The sequence below is a fragment of the Lytechinus variegatus genome, chromosome 19, assembly GCF_018143015.1.
Source record: "Lytechinus variegatus isolate NC3 chromosome 19, Lvar_3.0, whole genome shotgun sequence".
Lineage (NCBI taxonomy): Eukaryota > Metazoa > Echinodermata > Echinoidea > Temnopleuroida > Toxopneustidae > Lytechinus > Lytechinus variegatus.
Genome location: NC_054758.1, coordinates 21414090 through 21426612, shown reverse-complemented (window position 1 = coordinate 21426612; position 12523 = coordinate 21414090). Strand labels below are relative to the sequence as shown.

At 35.1% G+C, this 12523-nt stretch overlaps 1 protein-coding gene across 1 annotated transcript in view; it reads left to right on the top strand.

The window, feature by feature from the left end:
• Positions 1-10885, top strand: part of LOC121406087 (actin-related protein 6-like) — a 28889-nt gene extending 18004 nt beyond the window's left edge. Inside the window, exons 6-10 of the mRNA XM_041597097.1 lie at positions 3477-3632; positions 6323-6437; positions 7659-7782; positions 9524-9662; positions 10597-10885. Of these exons, the coding sequence (XP_041453031.1) occupies positions 3477-3632; positions 6323-6437; positions 7659-7782; positions 9524-9662; positions 10597-10726 (664 nt within the window). The 3' untranslated portion in view covers positions 10727-10885. The remainder of the gene's footprint in view (positions 1-3476; positions 3633-6322; positions 6438-7658; positions 7783-9523; positions 9663-10596) is intronic.
• Positions 10886-12523: the final 1638 nt, after the last annotated feature.

Here is a 12523-nt window from a genome sequence, read left to right as displayed (position 1 = left end):
TCAGAAATGATTATTTACGTCTGGGACCGACTTTTGACGTCACCATCCGAAAGACGTGACCAGGGCTCGAACCTCTGCATCAATTTGTAACTTCCCCACAGCTTGGATTACAGGCCCACACCACAATGCTCAGTCCTTCTAGTCATTCACCTTGAGTTTATTGAAGTTCATCCTCCAGTACACCATTTACAATTCTTTCTAAGAACTTTATTTTTCATCTACATGTATTTTTTTCCTATTCTCTTGCTTATTGTGATTATGTTGTTTTTTATTTTGATCTTTTTTTGTAAATTACTATTAATTTCCCCCCCCCCCCCCCCCCCCCCCGGGCATAAAAAGGTGCTACATTTTCCATGTGTCATAGTACTGATATGGTTTGGATGGTGCGTAATAAAAAGCTGATTTTGTTCTTTCATTGACATACAATGTATATCACTTTTGGAGGGAATTCATTTTGGGGTATCCCATTCAAAAGATCTAAGATTCAAAAGACATCTATGATAAATACAACTGTATACATGTATTTGCTCTTCCTACATGTACATGTAGTATAGCATTTCTCAAACACGGAACCTCCTGAAAATTCAAGATGAAATCTTTGCTTTTAATTAAGATTGAAAAAAAAAGAACATTCACTATTTTTGAGCTGCAGACAGACTTGTGACGTACATGTATTGCTGTCTGGGTGAGCTTATCCATGGATATTTGTAGACTGAACAGAGACGATTGATACTCATGCCCCAATTTCTCAGTATTACAAGTACTGTAAGCCAATCAGGGAATACAAGTCTGGATTAGCAAGATTAACATATGAATAGCATACATGTACATGGCTTAGGATTACATTATAAATGATTTTATTTGCAGAGTTCGCCCTTGCCAATGTTCATCTACCTTGTTCAGCCTATTTCAACCTTTTTTAATTTTCAAAATATTATTCTCTCAATATTGAACAAATTAAAAAAGAGAAATTTCCCATTGACACATTGGCATTCATGTATTCCAACATCTACATGTACATGTGTGACTTCAAAAAGGCAATGTTGTTGATCTACATAAAATTTTGAACCTGGTGATCTTCAGAATGTTTTTATTATTTGTTGTCCCATCGCCCTTTTATCCATTTGGGAATAAGCCCCTCAAACACCACATTAAAAATGAAATTGCTACAGGAATATTAGTTTTAGTGTGGTTGTGGAGGGGGCCCGAACGAAACCTTGAGTTACATCTTTCTATCCTACTTGTAGGTCATTCGTATTTGCTATTAAAGGATTATAATTGGGTTTTTTAATTTTAATTTCAATTTGCCTCACAAGAAAAAGCAGATTTGTAGAGCTATAGCTACATTTTAGATTCTCTGATTTGGAAGATAATCAGAGATTACCATGTAGTACGTGCCCACTTTACTCAATAATTTAACTTTAATTTAACCTTTGTCTGGTCTGTGGATTTAATCCTATTATATTTCTTATCCTCAGAGATTTGAGGGATGAAAATGTATACGAAATAATCCCAATATATTTCTTGCCAAGCCTGTTATTAATGGTAAAAAAAGGAGCACTGTTCTCCAAGTACTACAAGGGCTCGTTTCACAAACCTTGTCATAAAATTACAATATCAGTCATAAGCTACTGAAATCTATCAATCCGTTTGTCTGGCTGTGATTTTTTTTTCGGAAAGTGTGCATTTGTTTTTTTAACAAGTCTTGGTGGAATGAAAATAGATAATTTATTGGCATGCATTGAAACTGTATGGCCTGTATTCCTGTGTGGGGCGTTGTGGCCCAGTGGATAAGTCTTCTGACTTCGAAACAGAGGGTCGTGGGTTCGAATCCCATCCATGGCGTAATTTCCTTCAGCAAGAAATTTATCCACATTGTCTGCACTCGACCCAGGTGAGGTGAATGGGTACCCGGCAGGATTAATTCCTTGAATGCATGAGCGCTGAGAGGCAGCTCAAGCTAAAGCCGGGGTAATAATAATAATAACAACGCGCCTCGGAATAGAATATTTCTAGATAGATGGCGCTATATACATGTAAATGCCTATTATTATTATTATTATTATTATTCTGAAGTCAGGTTTAATAAACTCAGGTTTAAAGTTTTGGTTTAAGTATGGATAGCCAATTGTTACATAAATCACTAACGGTAGATGTGTCATATTTCAGTTGATTTGGCTCTCAAATCATTCATAATTGTCTAGGAAGTATAAATAGATGATTGTCTTCACGATGGATGAATCAGGAAAGAGCACAGGAAATATAAGAAACATAAAACTTAATAAAAATTTTGACACTTTTGGCTTACCATAATTTTAGCACAGAGTTAGACCATGGTCTAATTCAAACCTGACTTCAAAAATGGGCCTATTTATACATACACACAACTTGAAATGTAACTAACTTTCCTGCACAGGATTGGCACCTTGGTAATTTGAAGTTGTTGCTCTGGTCTTAAAGGGATGGTCCAGGCTGGAAATATTTATATCTCAATAAATAGAGTAAAATTCACAAAGCAAAATGCTGCCAATTTCATCAGAATTGCATAACAAAGTTATTGAATTTTAGATTTTCATTATTCTGGTAAAATAGTTCTAGGCATGTCTTAATGAATATTCATTAGGTAGGCTGATGATGTCATATTCACACTTGTTCCTTTTTTTCTGAATTGAATTGTACATGGGAATAATATAGGGCCTTTTCACACATAAATCTTGAATAATCATTGTAATGATGATTGCAATTTGTCTTAAGAATCATCGGACCTTTCACACAGAAAATTTGACCGTAATTTGAGTTAACTTAATTGGAATTCACCTCTGGAGTAGAATTTGAATTTGCGATTTTGATTTTTAGCGTTTGTGATTCTAGTTTGGTCTCATACGTGCTGAAAATTTGTCATGAGCCTTATTTTTCACCGAAATCATTCAAATTACAAAAAAAAATTACCGTAGGAAAGGGCGGATAGAGTCACAAAAGTAAACAGTATGCCTATCTTTTATGTGCTCTTTTGTATTTCTTTTCCCTTCCTCTTTTTCTTCATTTTTTTCTACTCTTTGTTTTACATGACCTGAAAAAGCATGAGGGAGGGGCTAAATTGCCCATCAAAGGCCGCTCCTGTTCCTTGATCTTTACCCATGATGCAATGTTGCCATGGACTGCCCTCCTGCGGTCCTGCCCCCCCCCCCCACCCCTGCTGAGTATAGCCAAGAATGTTGCTGTCATCAACTTTGATTTCAAGTACAATGAACCAGCAAACACATAAAACGATAGGAATTCTAATTCTCCCAAATGTAATGGAAGCGCTTTTTCATTCGAACACACAATTGTAGTGGTGTACATGTAGGCATTTGAGCCTTTCACTGAGTTGACCGTGGTGTTGCATTCCTCATGGACCATTGCAGAGTACAGTACTTATAATGGGATTTATTCGCCATTTTCACTACTATTCCGTCCTTCTAAACTTTTTCTTTCAGAATCAATGTTGGAGGTAAGCTATTAACGAATCACTTGAAAGAGATCATCTCGTACCGTCAGCTTCATGTCATGGACGAGACGTACGTGATGAACCAAGTGAAGGAAGACGTGTGCTACGTGTCGTCGCAATTTTACCAGGACATGGAAATCGCAAAGTGAGTTCTAAGCATTGCACTGAATAAAGACATAATTAGTCAAAGTATTATCATTTTTTCTATTTTTAAAGTTAAATAATTAGTGACATGTAGAATGCATGTACGGGGCCTATATCCTACTTAAAGGGGACTTTCCTGACAATAGGTTTAATGTAAAAAAGCGCAAAAAATTATGAAAAATATTGCCAAAGTTTTGAGAAAAATCCATCAAAGAATTAAAAGTTATTAGAATTTACCGGTAATTATTTGATTTGTAACGACATGCGAGCAGCATTCCTACATAGCAAATAGTAAAAAAAAAACAATGAAATGTCATTTTGTCAGAAAATTGAAAAAAGTTTTTACTGTACCTTTTATATATCAATAGACAAATCATTTCCCACCCAATCATGAAAAGAAAACAAATATAAATCATCAGGAACCATAAAAAATGAAATTCAGAAAATGGAAAATGGTTTTTGCTGTACCTTTTTTATATCAATAGACAAATCATTTCCCATTTGTTCATGAAAAGAAAACAAAAACTAGAATTTAATTCGTCATGCGGACGAATTAGGTGGTCTGTCATGATTTTTCATTCAGAGTCGGCTAATGTATAAAATGAATAATTTAGATATGATTGATAATCTTGATTCTAGACATCCTAAGAATAAATTTTGACCATTGCTCAATGTGATTATTAATGTTTCCCATAGACTTTACACGTAAGCAATTTTGAGAATTACAATTCCAATATTGCAAGTGAAAAACGGGCATGATCCCGGCATCTGATCAAAAAGTGGAGTGCACATTACCGAAAGCACAGAATCTCAGCTATAACATATTAAAAGCTCCGGCAAAACTGACTAGAAGAAATGGAGATATGGCTCACGAAATAGAGGAATGTCGAATCTAGTTTTGAGAAAAAGTCATGTCCCATAGAGATTACACACAAAATACATGTGATATGAAAAAAACAATTATAATCTGTTTTATCTTGCTAAATTTTAACTTTCATACCTTTTAATTATCATAAAGGATCATGTAAGAGGTGGCAAAAAGAAAAAAAAAATGAAAAAAAAATCATCTTTTCTACCCCAGGAATCGAACCTCCGCCGCGCCCTCGAGAAAGCAAGTCAAATGCGTTATCCATTGAGCCACGATATTCCCCATAGAGATTACACGTAAGCAATTTTGAAAATTACAATTCCAATTTTGCAAGTGAAATACGGGCATGATCCCGGCATCTGATCAAAAAATGAAGGGCACACTTCCGATAGCCCAGAATCTCAGCTACAACATGTCTAAAGCTCAAGGAAAGCTGACAAGAAAAAATGGAGATATGGCTCACGAAATAGAGGAATGTCGAATCTAGTTTTGGGAAAAAGTCATGTCCCATAGAGATTACACGCAAAATGAGGACAAATGACATGCCTCTTTTCATCGCTGTTTTACGCAATGATGCGTTTCTCAAAACGAATATCCATGTTAACTGAGGAGAAAGAGTACCTTCTAAACTAAGACATATTGAAATCTGGGCGAAAAATGATCTATATTCGAGAAGTTACAGCCAAATTTGCATAAATTTGATGACGTCATTTTTGAATAAATGAAATTTTTAGTTTGGGCGCCTATTTGATGACGTCACGAGATAATTTAGGGACAATGGTGACATGATATCAAATCTACAACTCATAATCTATCGATATATGAAAAAAAAATTGGGGGTCAACGGACTATTTAAAGAGCTACAGTGAATTTGCAATAGGCATGTTTTTGCCCATATATGGCCTATAGTGAGAGCTCGCGCGCACACGTGCTGCAAAGTTTAACGGGTGTTAATTTCGTTATTAATGGTTGTAGAAGGTTGATCAAGGTATCAAATTGCTCAGAATTTTATTAGCAATGCAATGATATTAAAAGAAACGGTTTTTCTGCGTTGCGTTAAGGTGTAACGCGCGGAAACGCGCGCGCATATGTGCGCGCGCGCAAATTTTCGAAATGCTTAAAATGACCTGAAACGTACCCAAAAAATTTTATAGGTCATTTGGACGATTTTTTTACCTTTGACGCGCGCGTACGCGCGCGTCATGACCTCTACATGACCTTTGATGACATTGACATTTGATCCTTGACATGAAGTTAATGTCATGTAAATATTGTTAATTTTTGATAATTGATAATGAAGATATGATCAAATGAAGAATTTTACAAAATGGCGCGTAGATGACGTCATCATGACCATATGACCTTCAAAAGCTTATTTTGCCGTCTCTATGATAGATTCTATATATGACGAAAAAATCAGCAAAATTGATTCAGCCAATTTCGAGAAAAGTTGGCGACAAAAAATAGGTACAATGAATAAAGATAGGAAGAAAGAAATAAAGAAAATTCTGACGAAATCAATAGGTGATCTGTCATAGACAGACCACCTAAAAAGTCGTGGAGGGACCAGGAACCATAAAAGAATTAAATTCATGCATTTTATATTACATAACATGTGGGGAAGCTGCTCATTTGTGACGATTTGTGACATTGTGACGTCACAAATCCTAAACTTAATATTCTTATAACTTTCTTGATCCTCAACGGATTTTCATCAAATCTTCAATGTTTTTTTATTAATTTTTCTGCTATTTATAAATACTACAAACTTTTCTTCAGGGTGAATTTCCCCTTTGATTGTTACAATATTTTTTTGTTCTCAGATTGAAAGGAGCAGAGAATACGGTTTGTCGGGATTATGTCCTTCCTGATTTTCACTCCGTCAAAAGGGGCTTTGTCAAAGAGGAAGCGTTTGGAAAGCAGAATCCCAATGAGCAGGTATTGTCTCCATTTTTTCTCCAATTTTTTTTCTGCTTTAAAGCAGATACGAACCAGTAGTGCCATCTTGAGTCCTCAACTTGTCATTCCTGGCCAGTTTCCTGACCCATAATGCTAGTGTAGTCTAGTAATACAGACCCACTTGAATGATAACATGCTAATTAACTACTCAATACATATATACTGCAATAAATTATGTTACCAAGTAGCAAAACAAGTACTTTTCCCCTTTAAAACATTTTAGTTTCTCTATACAAATACAATGATAAGTCAATTTATTCTCTGTAGTATTAGTACATATCTGAAAACGTATATTTTAAGACTATGTATTTATATCACACAGTCAATGAGAGACCACACAGTTCACTCCCCATTAAATGCAAGAGCAAACTCACCTATACTCTGTGTGGTCTCTCACTGACTATAAAGAGCTAGTCGTGAAATGAAATATCCATTACATCTGATAAATGATAAAAATACAGTAAATAAATTAGCCTACAATTTTAGGGAAAATGAAATCTTTGGAGAGTTAAGTACTTATTTTGCTACTTGCTAACCAGTGTGTTGGTAGGGTTGGTAGAGCCTCCGTCTCACAACAGGGTGGTCGGGGTTCAATCCGCGGCCGCGTCAGGCCAAAAGACGTGAAGACGTGAAAAGATTGAATTTGCTGCTACCCTCTTTGGCGGTCAACGATTAAAGGGATAGAGCCTCGTCGATCTGGCGCTGCACAGCGGCTGCCGGGCCCACGATCAATCGGGCAAAGCAAATTCTCGGAGTATTTCATTTCATGTCTATTTCGAACAATAAAATATGGATTTTCATCTTTTCATAGATATTACACTATAAATGTATTGATTATTGTTTTTGTATTTATAATCATTCAGGTGATAATATCAAAAGTTTGATGATTTGTTGTTGTTGTGTGTTTGTGTTAACTGTCAATGCACTCTGTGTTTTGGAAGCTATTTTTCCAATGCCTGTAGTGATGAATGCCAAATTTGATTCTATTTGTGTTCACTCTAAAAGAAACAATCATGCTTCTCGATAGTGCATATTATATTGTTTGATTATTTCAACAACAAAGAAGAAAAATTTGCAATCACTTGTGATTTATATATTTTAGCAAATGAAAACTTAACAAATACATAAGATAAAAAATAATAAAAATGTGAAATACAGTTATTCACTCCAACCTACTTGTACATGAATTTTTTCCTGCAGATTGTACGCATGAACAATGAGCGTTTCGCTGTACCTGAAATACTCTTCCATCCATCAGACATCAGTATACAAGAAAAGGGGATCAGCGAATCAATTGTCCATTCCATCAATGCTACACCAAAAGGTAAAAGGGTGACCTAGTTTTACTTTCCTACATTTTCATTATTGCAAACTGATTATTCACAATGTACCCTAGAGTATTTTTTTTTAGATAAATGATGCTTCACCAGGTTGAGATTTTTTTTTCTTTCTTTTATGAAAAGCCTGAATTATAAGAATATTGATTCAATAATTTTGATTTGATTTGCAAATGCCTTTCAAAAGTTATATGATTCTTCTCCTGGGGCCATTTCATAAAGCTATTTATAAGTTAAAAGTGACTTTATGAACAACTGGTGATCTTATCTTGTGGTAAATGATATTCACCTTTAAATGTTCACTGGTGATTATTTAGCATGTAAGAAAGGTTCACCAGTCATTCTTAAAGGACAAGTCCACCCCAACAAAAACTTGATTTGAATAAAAAGAGAAAAATTCAACAAGCATAACACTGAAAATTTCATCAAAATCGGATGTAAAATAAGAACGTTATGGCATTTTAAAGTTTCGTTTATTTTCAACAAAATAGTTATATGAACGAGCCAGTTACATCCAAATGAGAGAGTTGATAACATCACTCACTCACTATTTCTTTTGTATTTTATTATATGAAATATGAAATATTGTTATTTTCTCGTCATTGTCATGTGAAATGAAGTTTCATTCCTCCCTGAACACGTGGAATTCCATTATTTTAACATTTTTGTGCTTCAGGCAAGGAGGTCCTAATTGTCAAATTCGTAAAAATTGAAATATTGTATAATTAAAACAATAAAAAACAAAAGAAATAGTGAGTGAGTGACATCATCGACTCTCTCATTTGGATGTAACTGGCTCTTTCATATAACTATTTTGTTGAAAATAAGCGAAACTTTGAAATGTCATAACTTTCTTGTTTTACATCCGATTTTGATGAAATTTTCAGCATTGTGCTTGTCTGATTTTTCTCTATTGATTCAAATCAACATTTTTCTGAGGTGGACTTGACCTTTAAAGTCGCTCTTTACTTTTAAATAGCTTTATAAAACACCCCGCCCCCCCGGTATCATAAGGCTTAGCGATTGATCATTGAGTTGATTTCTACGATTGATTTCATTGATTAGTATGTACGTTCAATCATTAATATCAGCCCCACCATCGATCACCAAGCTTTATGTTCAAGGGCCTTGGGGTCCGTTGCAGAAAGAGTTGCGTTCAAACGCAAGTCAAAAAATCAATAGCAAGTTCCAAATGCGCACTGTTGATTGGTTGAAAATCAAGGTGCGCATGATTTTTAGATTTGAGATTGATTGCAACTCTTTTTGCAACAGGCCCCAGGAGCTCTTATATGGTGCAGCAGAATATATACAGTATTGATGAATAGTCTCCGCACTTTTTAAAGTACTTAATTATTACTTTATCATTATCTTTACTTTATGATTACTTTATCATTATTTTTACCTTATTATTACTTTATCATTATCTTTACTTTATTATTACTTTATCATTATCTGTACTTGATTTTTACTTTATCATTATCTTTACTTTATTATTACTTTATCTTTACTTTATTATTACTTTATCTTTACTTTACTTTATTTTTACTTTATCATTATCTTTACTTTATTATTACTTTATCATTATCTTTACTTTATTATTACTTTATCATTATCTTTACTGTATTATTACTTTATCATTATCATAACTTTATCATTAATTCATCATTATCTTTACTTTATCATTACTTTATCTTTATCATTACTTTATCATTATCCTTTTTGACCCAGAAATGCATCCTCATCTTTACCGGAACATTGTCTTGACTGGAGGAAACTGTTCCTTCCCTGGATTCAAGGAGAGGGTTGAGAAGGATGTTAGATCTCTTGCACCTGTTGAGTATGATGTCCAGGTCATGCTCCCAAATAAGTATGTTGCTCAATCAAGATTTATTGGTTCTATGACAATTGCTCTAGCGACAATTGCTCCGCTATAAATTCCACACACTAAATCGAATGACCAACTTCAACCCTAGATTGGAGTAACTTTGCCCCCTAACCCTACACCTAACAGAAAATCCTATTGCGACCCTAACCCTACACCTAACAGAAAATCCTATTGTGACCCTAACCCTACATCTTAGATGAAATAAAGGCTGGAGCAATTGTCGCAGGAACAATTGTCATGTCACCGATTAACACAGTCATGCTTTATTGAACTGTACATGTAGTTGGTATAGGCTGCTTTTTTCACAATTTATTCATTTTCTTTGATCGTGATATTTTGTTGAATAGTTACAAAAAGAAATGAAGATTGATGATATCATTACTATTGCTCTCCTGGTTCTTTATTAAAAATTCAATTTTAAGAAACTTTTGGAAGTAAGAGGAAAAAAATATTGTTTACCATTTTGAAGGAATTAAACCCAGGGAATTAAAATTCACATTAGAAATTAAAGATGCCCTTATACCAAACACAAGAAATTTGTTGCCTTTTATTTTGAAAATTTATCTTTGTTTTTGTGAAACATGATGTGTACATGCATGCAAATTAAATTTTTGTTTCAAATGCCAATGCTATGAAGGGGAAGAAAAGAGTTACACAATCAATACATTTTTTCTATTGAGCTGAGCAGGAGTGCTTTGGGCGTATAAAGGCTCATTATACTTTCTAAACCTGGTTTACTGGAAACCGGTTTCAGGAAACCAGTTTGCAAGATCACTTTGCTAGTGCTTATGTTTCATCACCCGAAAGTGGGTTTCAAAATCGAAATAAATCAAACTCTATCTTGAGTCATTTACACCCCCCCCCCACTTCATTTTAAGATACCCTCAACCAATATTTTTCCTTCATTATTTTCCAGCCCTGTGACGTATGCTTGGGAAGGTGGCAAGACAATGACAGAGTCCAAAGATTTCTCCAAACTGACCGTCACCAGGAAACAGTACGATGAAGAAGGACAAAACATATGCTTTGACAAATTTGATGTATGATGCCAGTTTGCTTCCGTAGTAGCAAAAGGACTCAAATGCCAACATTTGTAATACTTTTTCGTTGTGTCGGTGCAAAACACCCTTTTAATTAAAAAGGGAAAACAAGTTCGCTCACCCCGCCGGTTCAGAAATGCCCTCACACCAAGCCGTTATGCGTACTGCTAAGGGCGTTTTTACGCACATGTGATGCGCAAAAGTGTGATGTTTAGGGCGTTTCTGCCCAGACATGACAATTTATTTCCACTGTGTTCTTTCACTGATATAGTGAAGACTGGGTATGGTGTGCAGAGGCATAAGCTTTGTGTTTCATAAGGCCGTTCGTAACTTATGAGTGACTTTGCTAACAATGCTATAAACGACTGATGACCAACTCTTTGGAACTACAAAATCAACCCTGATGGAGATCGTACAAAGAGCTGCGATTGATCCAATCTACCACAACTATGGATGGCCAAAATATTTTCTAGATATGATGTACATTCATACATTTATCATTCTCTTGAAGATTCAGTGTGATGTTGTTTGTTTACTTAAGGAGATTGAGATAATTTCCTATTGACAAAGTTATATGGATGGATTTCCATAGTCGAGTTGATTGTATCAATCATAACTTGTAAGACAGGACCACCAGTCATTCGTAAATTTGCTTGTAACTTACTGTACAAACAGCTTTTTGAAACACCCACCAGGATCCCCCAACACATAGGTTAGCAATTAATCATACGTTTGGTTTTCACGATTGATTGTTCAGTGTAGTCAATGGAATCAATCGTAGAAAAAATGTTCTATGATCATTGCTTAGCTTTGTGTTACGGGCTCTGATTTCACTATGTATTGGTACTAGGATCATGTATTATATTGTATTGTGGATTGAGGAATTCTCGAAAGCTTTCACCAGATCAAATTGTATAAACTTTGCAATCAAACACAACTCAATGTTGTTGTTTTTTTTGGGGGGGGTTCTTTGAAAAAATACCTCACAGCTGTTGTATGATGCCATGAAAAATCATATTGTGTTTGATTGCAGAGTTAATCATTTAGGCATCTCTGTATTTATCTATATACATTCAAGTTTCTCATTCTTTGAACAAGCGTACGTGTGCGTCATTTTTTAAAGGAGTTCACTCACAAATACCAGTATCTTGCATGAGATAACAATACAAATAGGCAGATCTTTTTGTATATTAAAAGTGATTTGCCCTCTTCCCACATGCCTTCCCGTATTGTTTTGAAATTTATCCACAATTTTCTCATTTCTGTCCTTTTTTCCCCTGCAAAAGTGGGGCTCCCGGCAAAAAGCCGGGAAAACATTGCTCTGTTTGGAGATGTGCATAGAGTACCAAAGTGATGACATCACAAAAAACTTTTTAATTGTATTTCCAAGTTTTTGATACCATATTTTGGTACAGCATGCTGAAACCTCCCCCCCCCCCCACAACCAGAATTTGGAGGGAATCTGTTTATGGGGGCCTTCGATATGACCTCATGAAGACAGACATAATTAGCCCCATTGAAGTCGATGTTTTATTGGCATGGTTCCTAACATTTAGAATCAGGCCAATAATACATTGAGTTCAATGGGACTAATGTATTCATGAGGTCATATCTTGGAGCCCCATGGACCGATTCCCACAATATTTGAGTTGTGGGGGGGGGTGTTCATCATGCTCTATCAAAATATGGTAACAAAACGCTGACATGCAAAAATGGGAATTTGATGACATCACACTTCAGTACTCTATTTAGCTGTATTATATGTAAATATAATTTTGTAATAAATACAAAAACTGACAAATA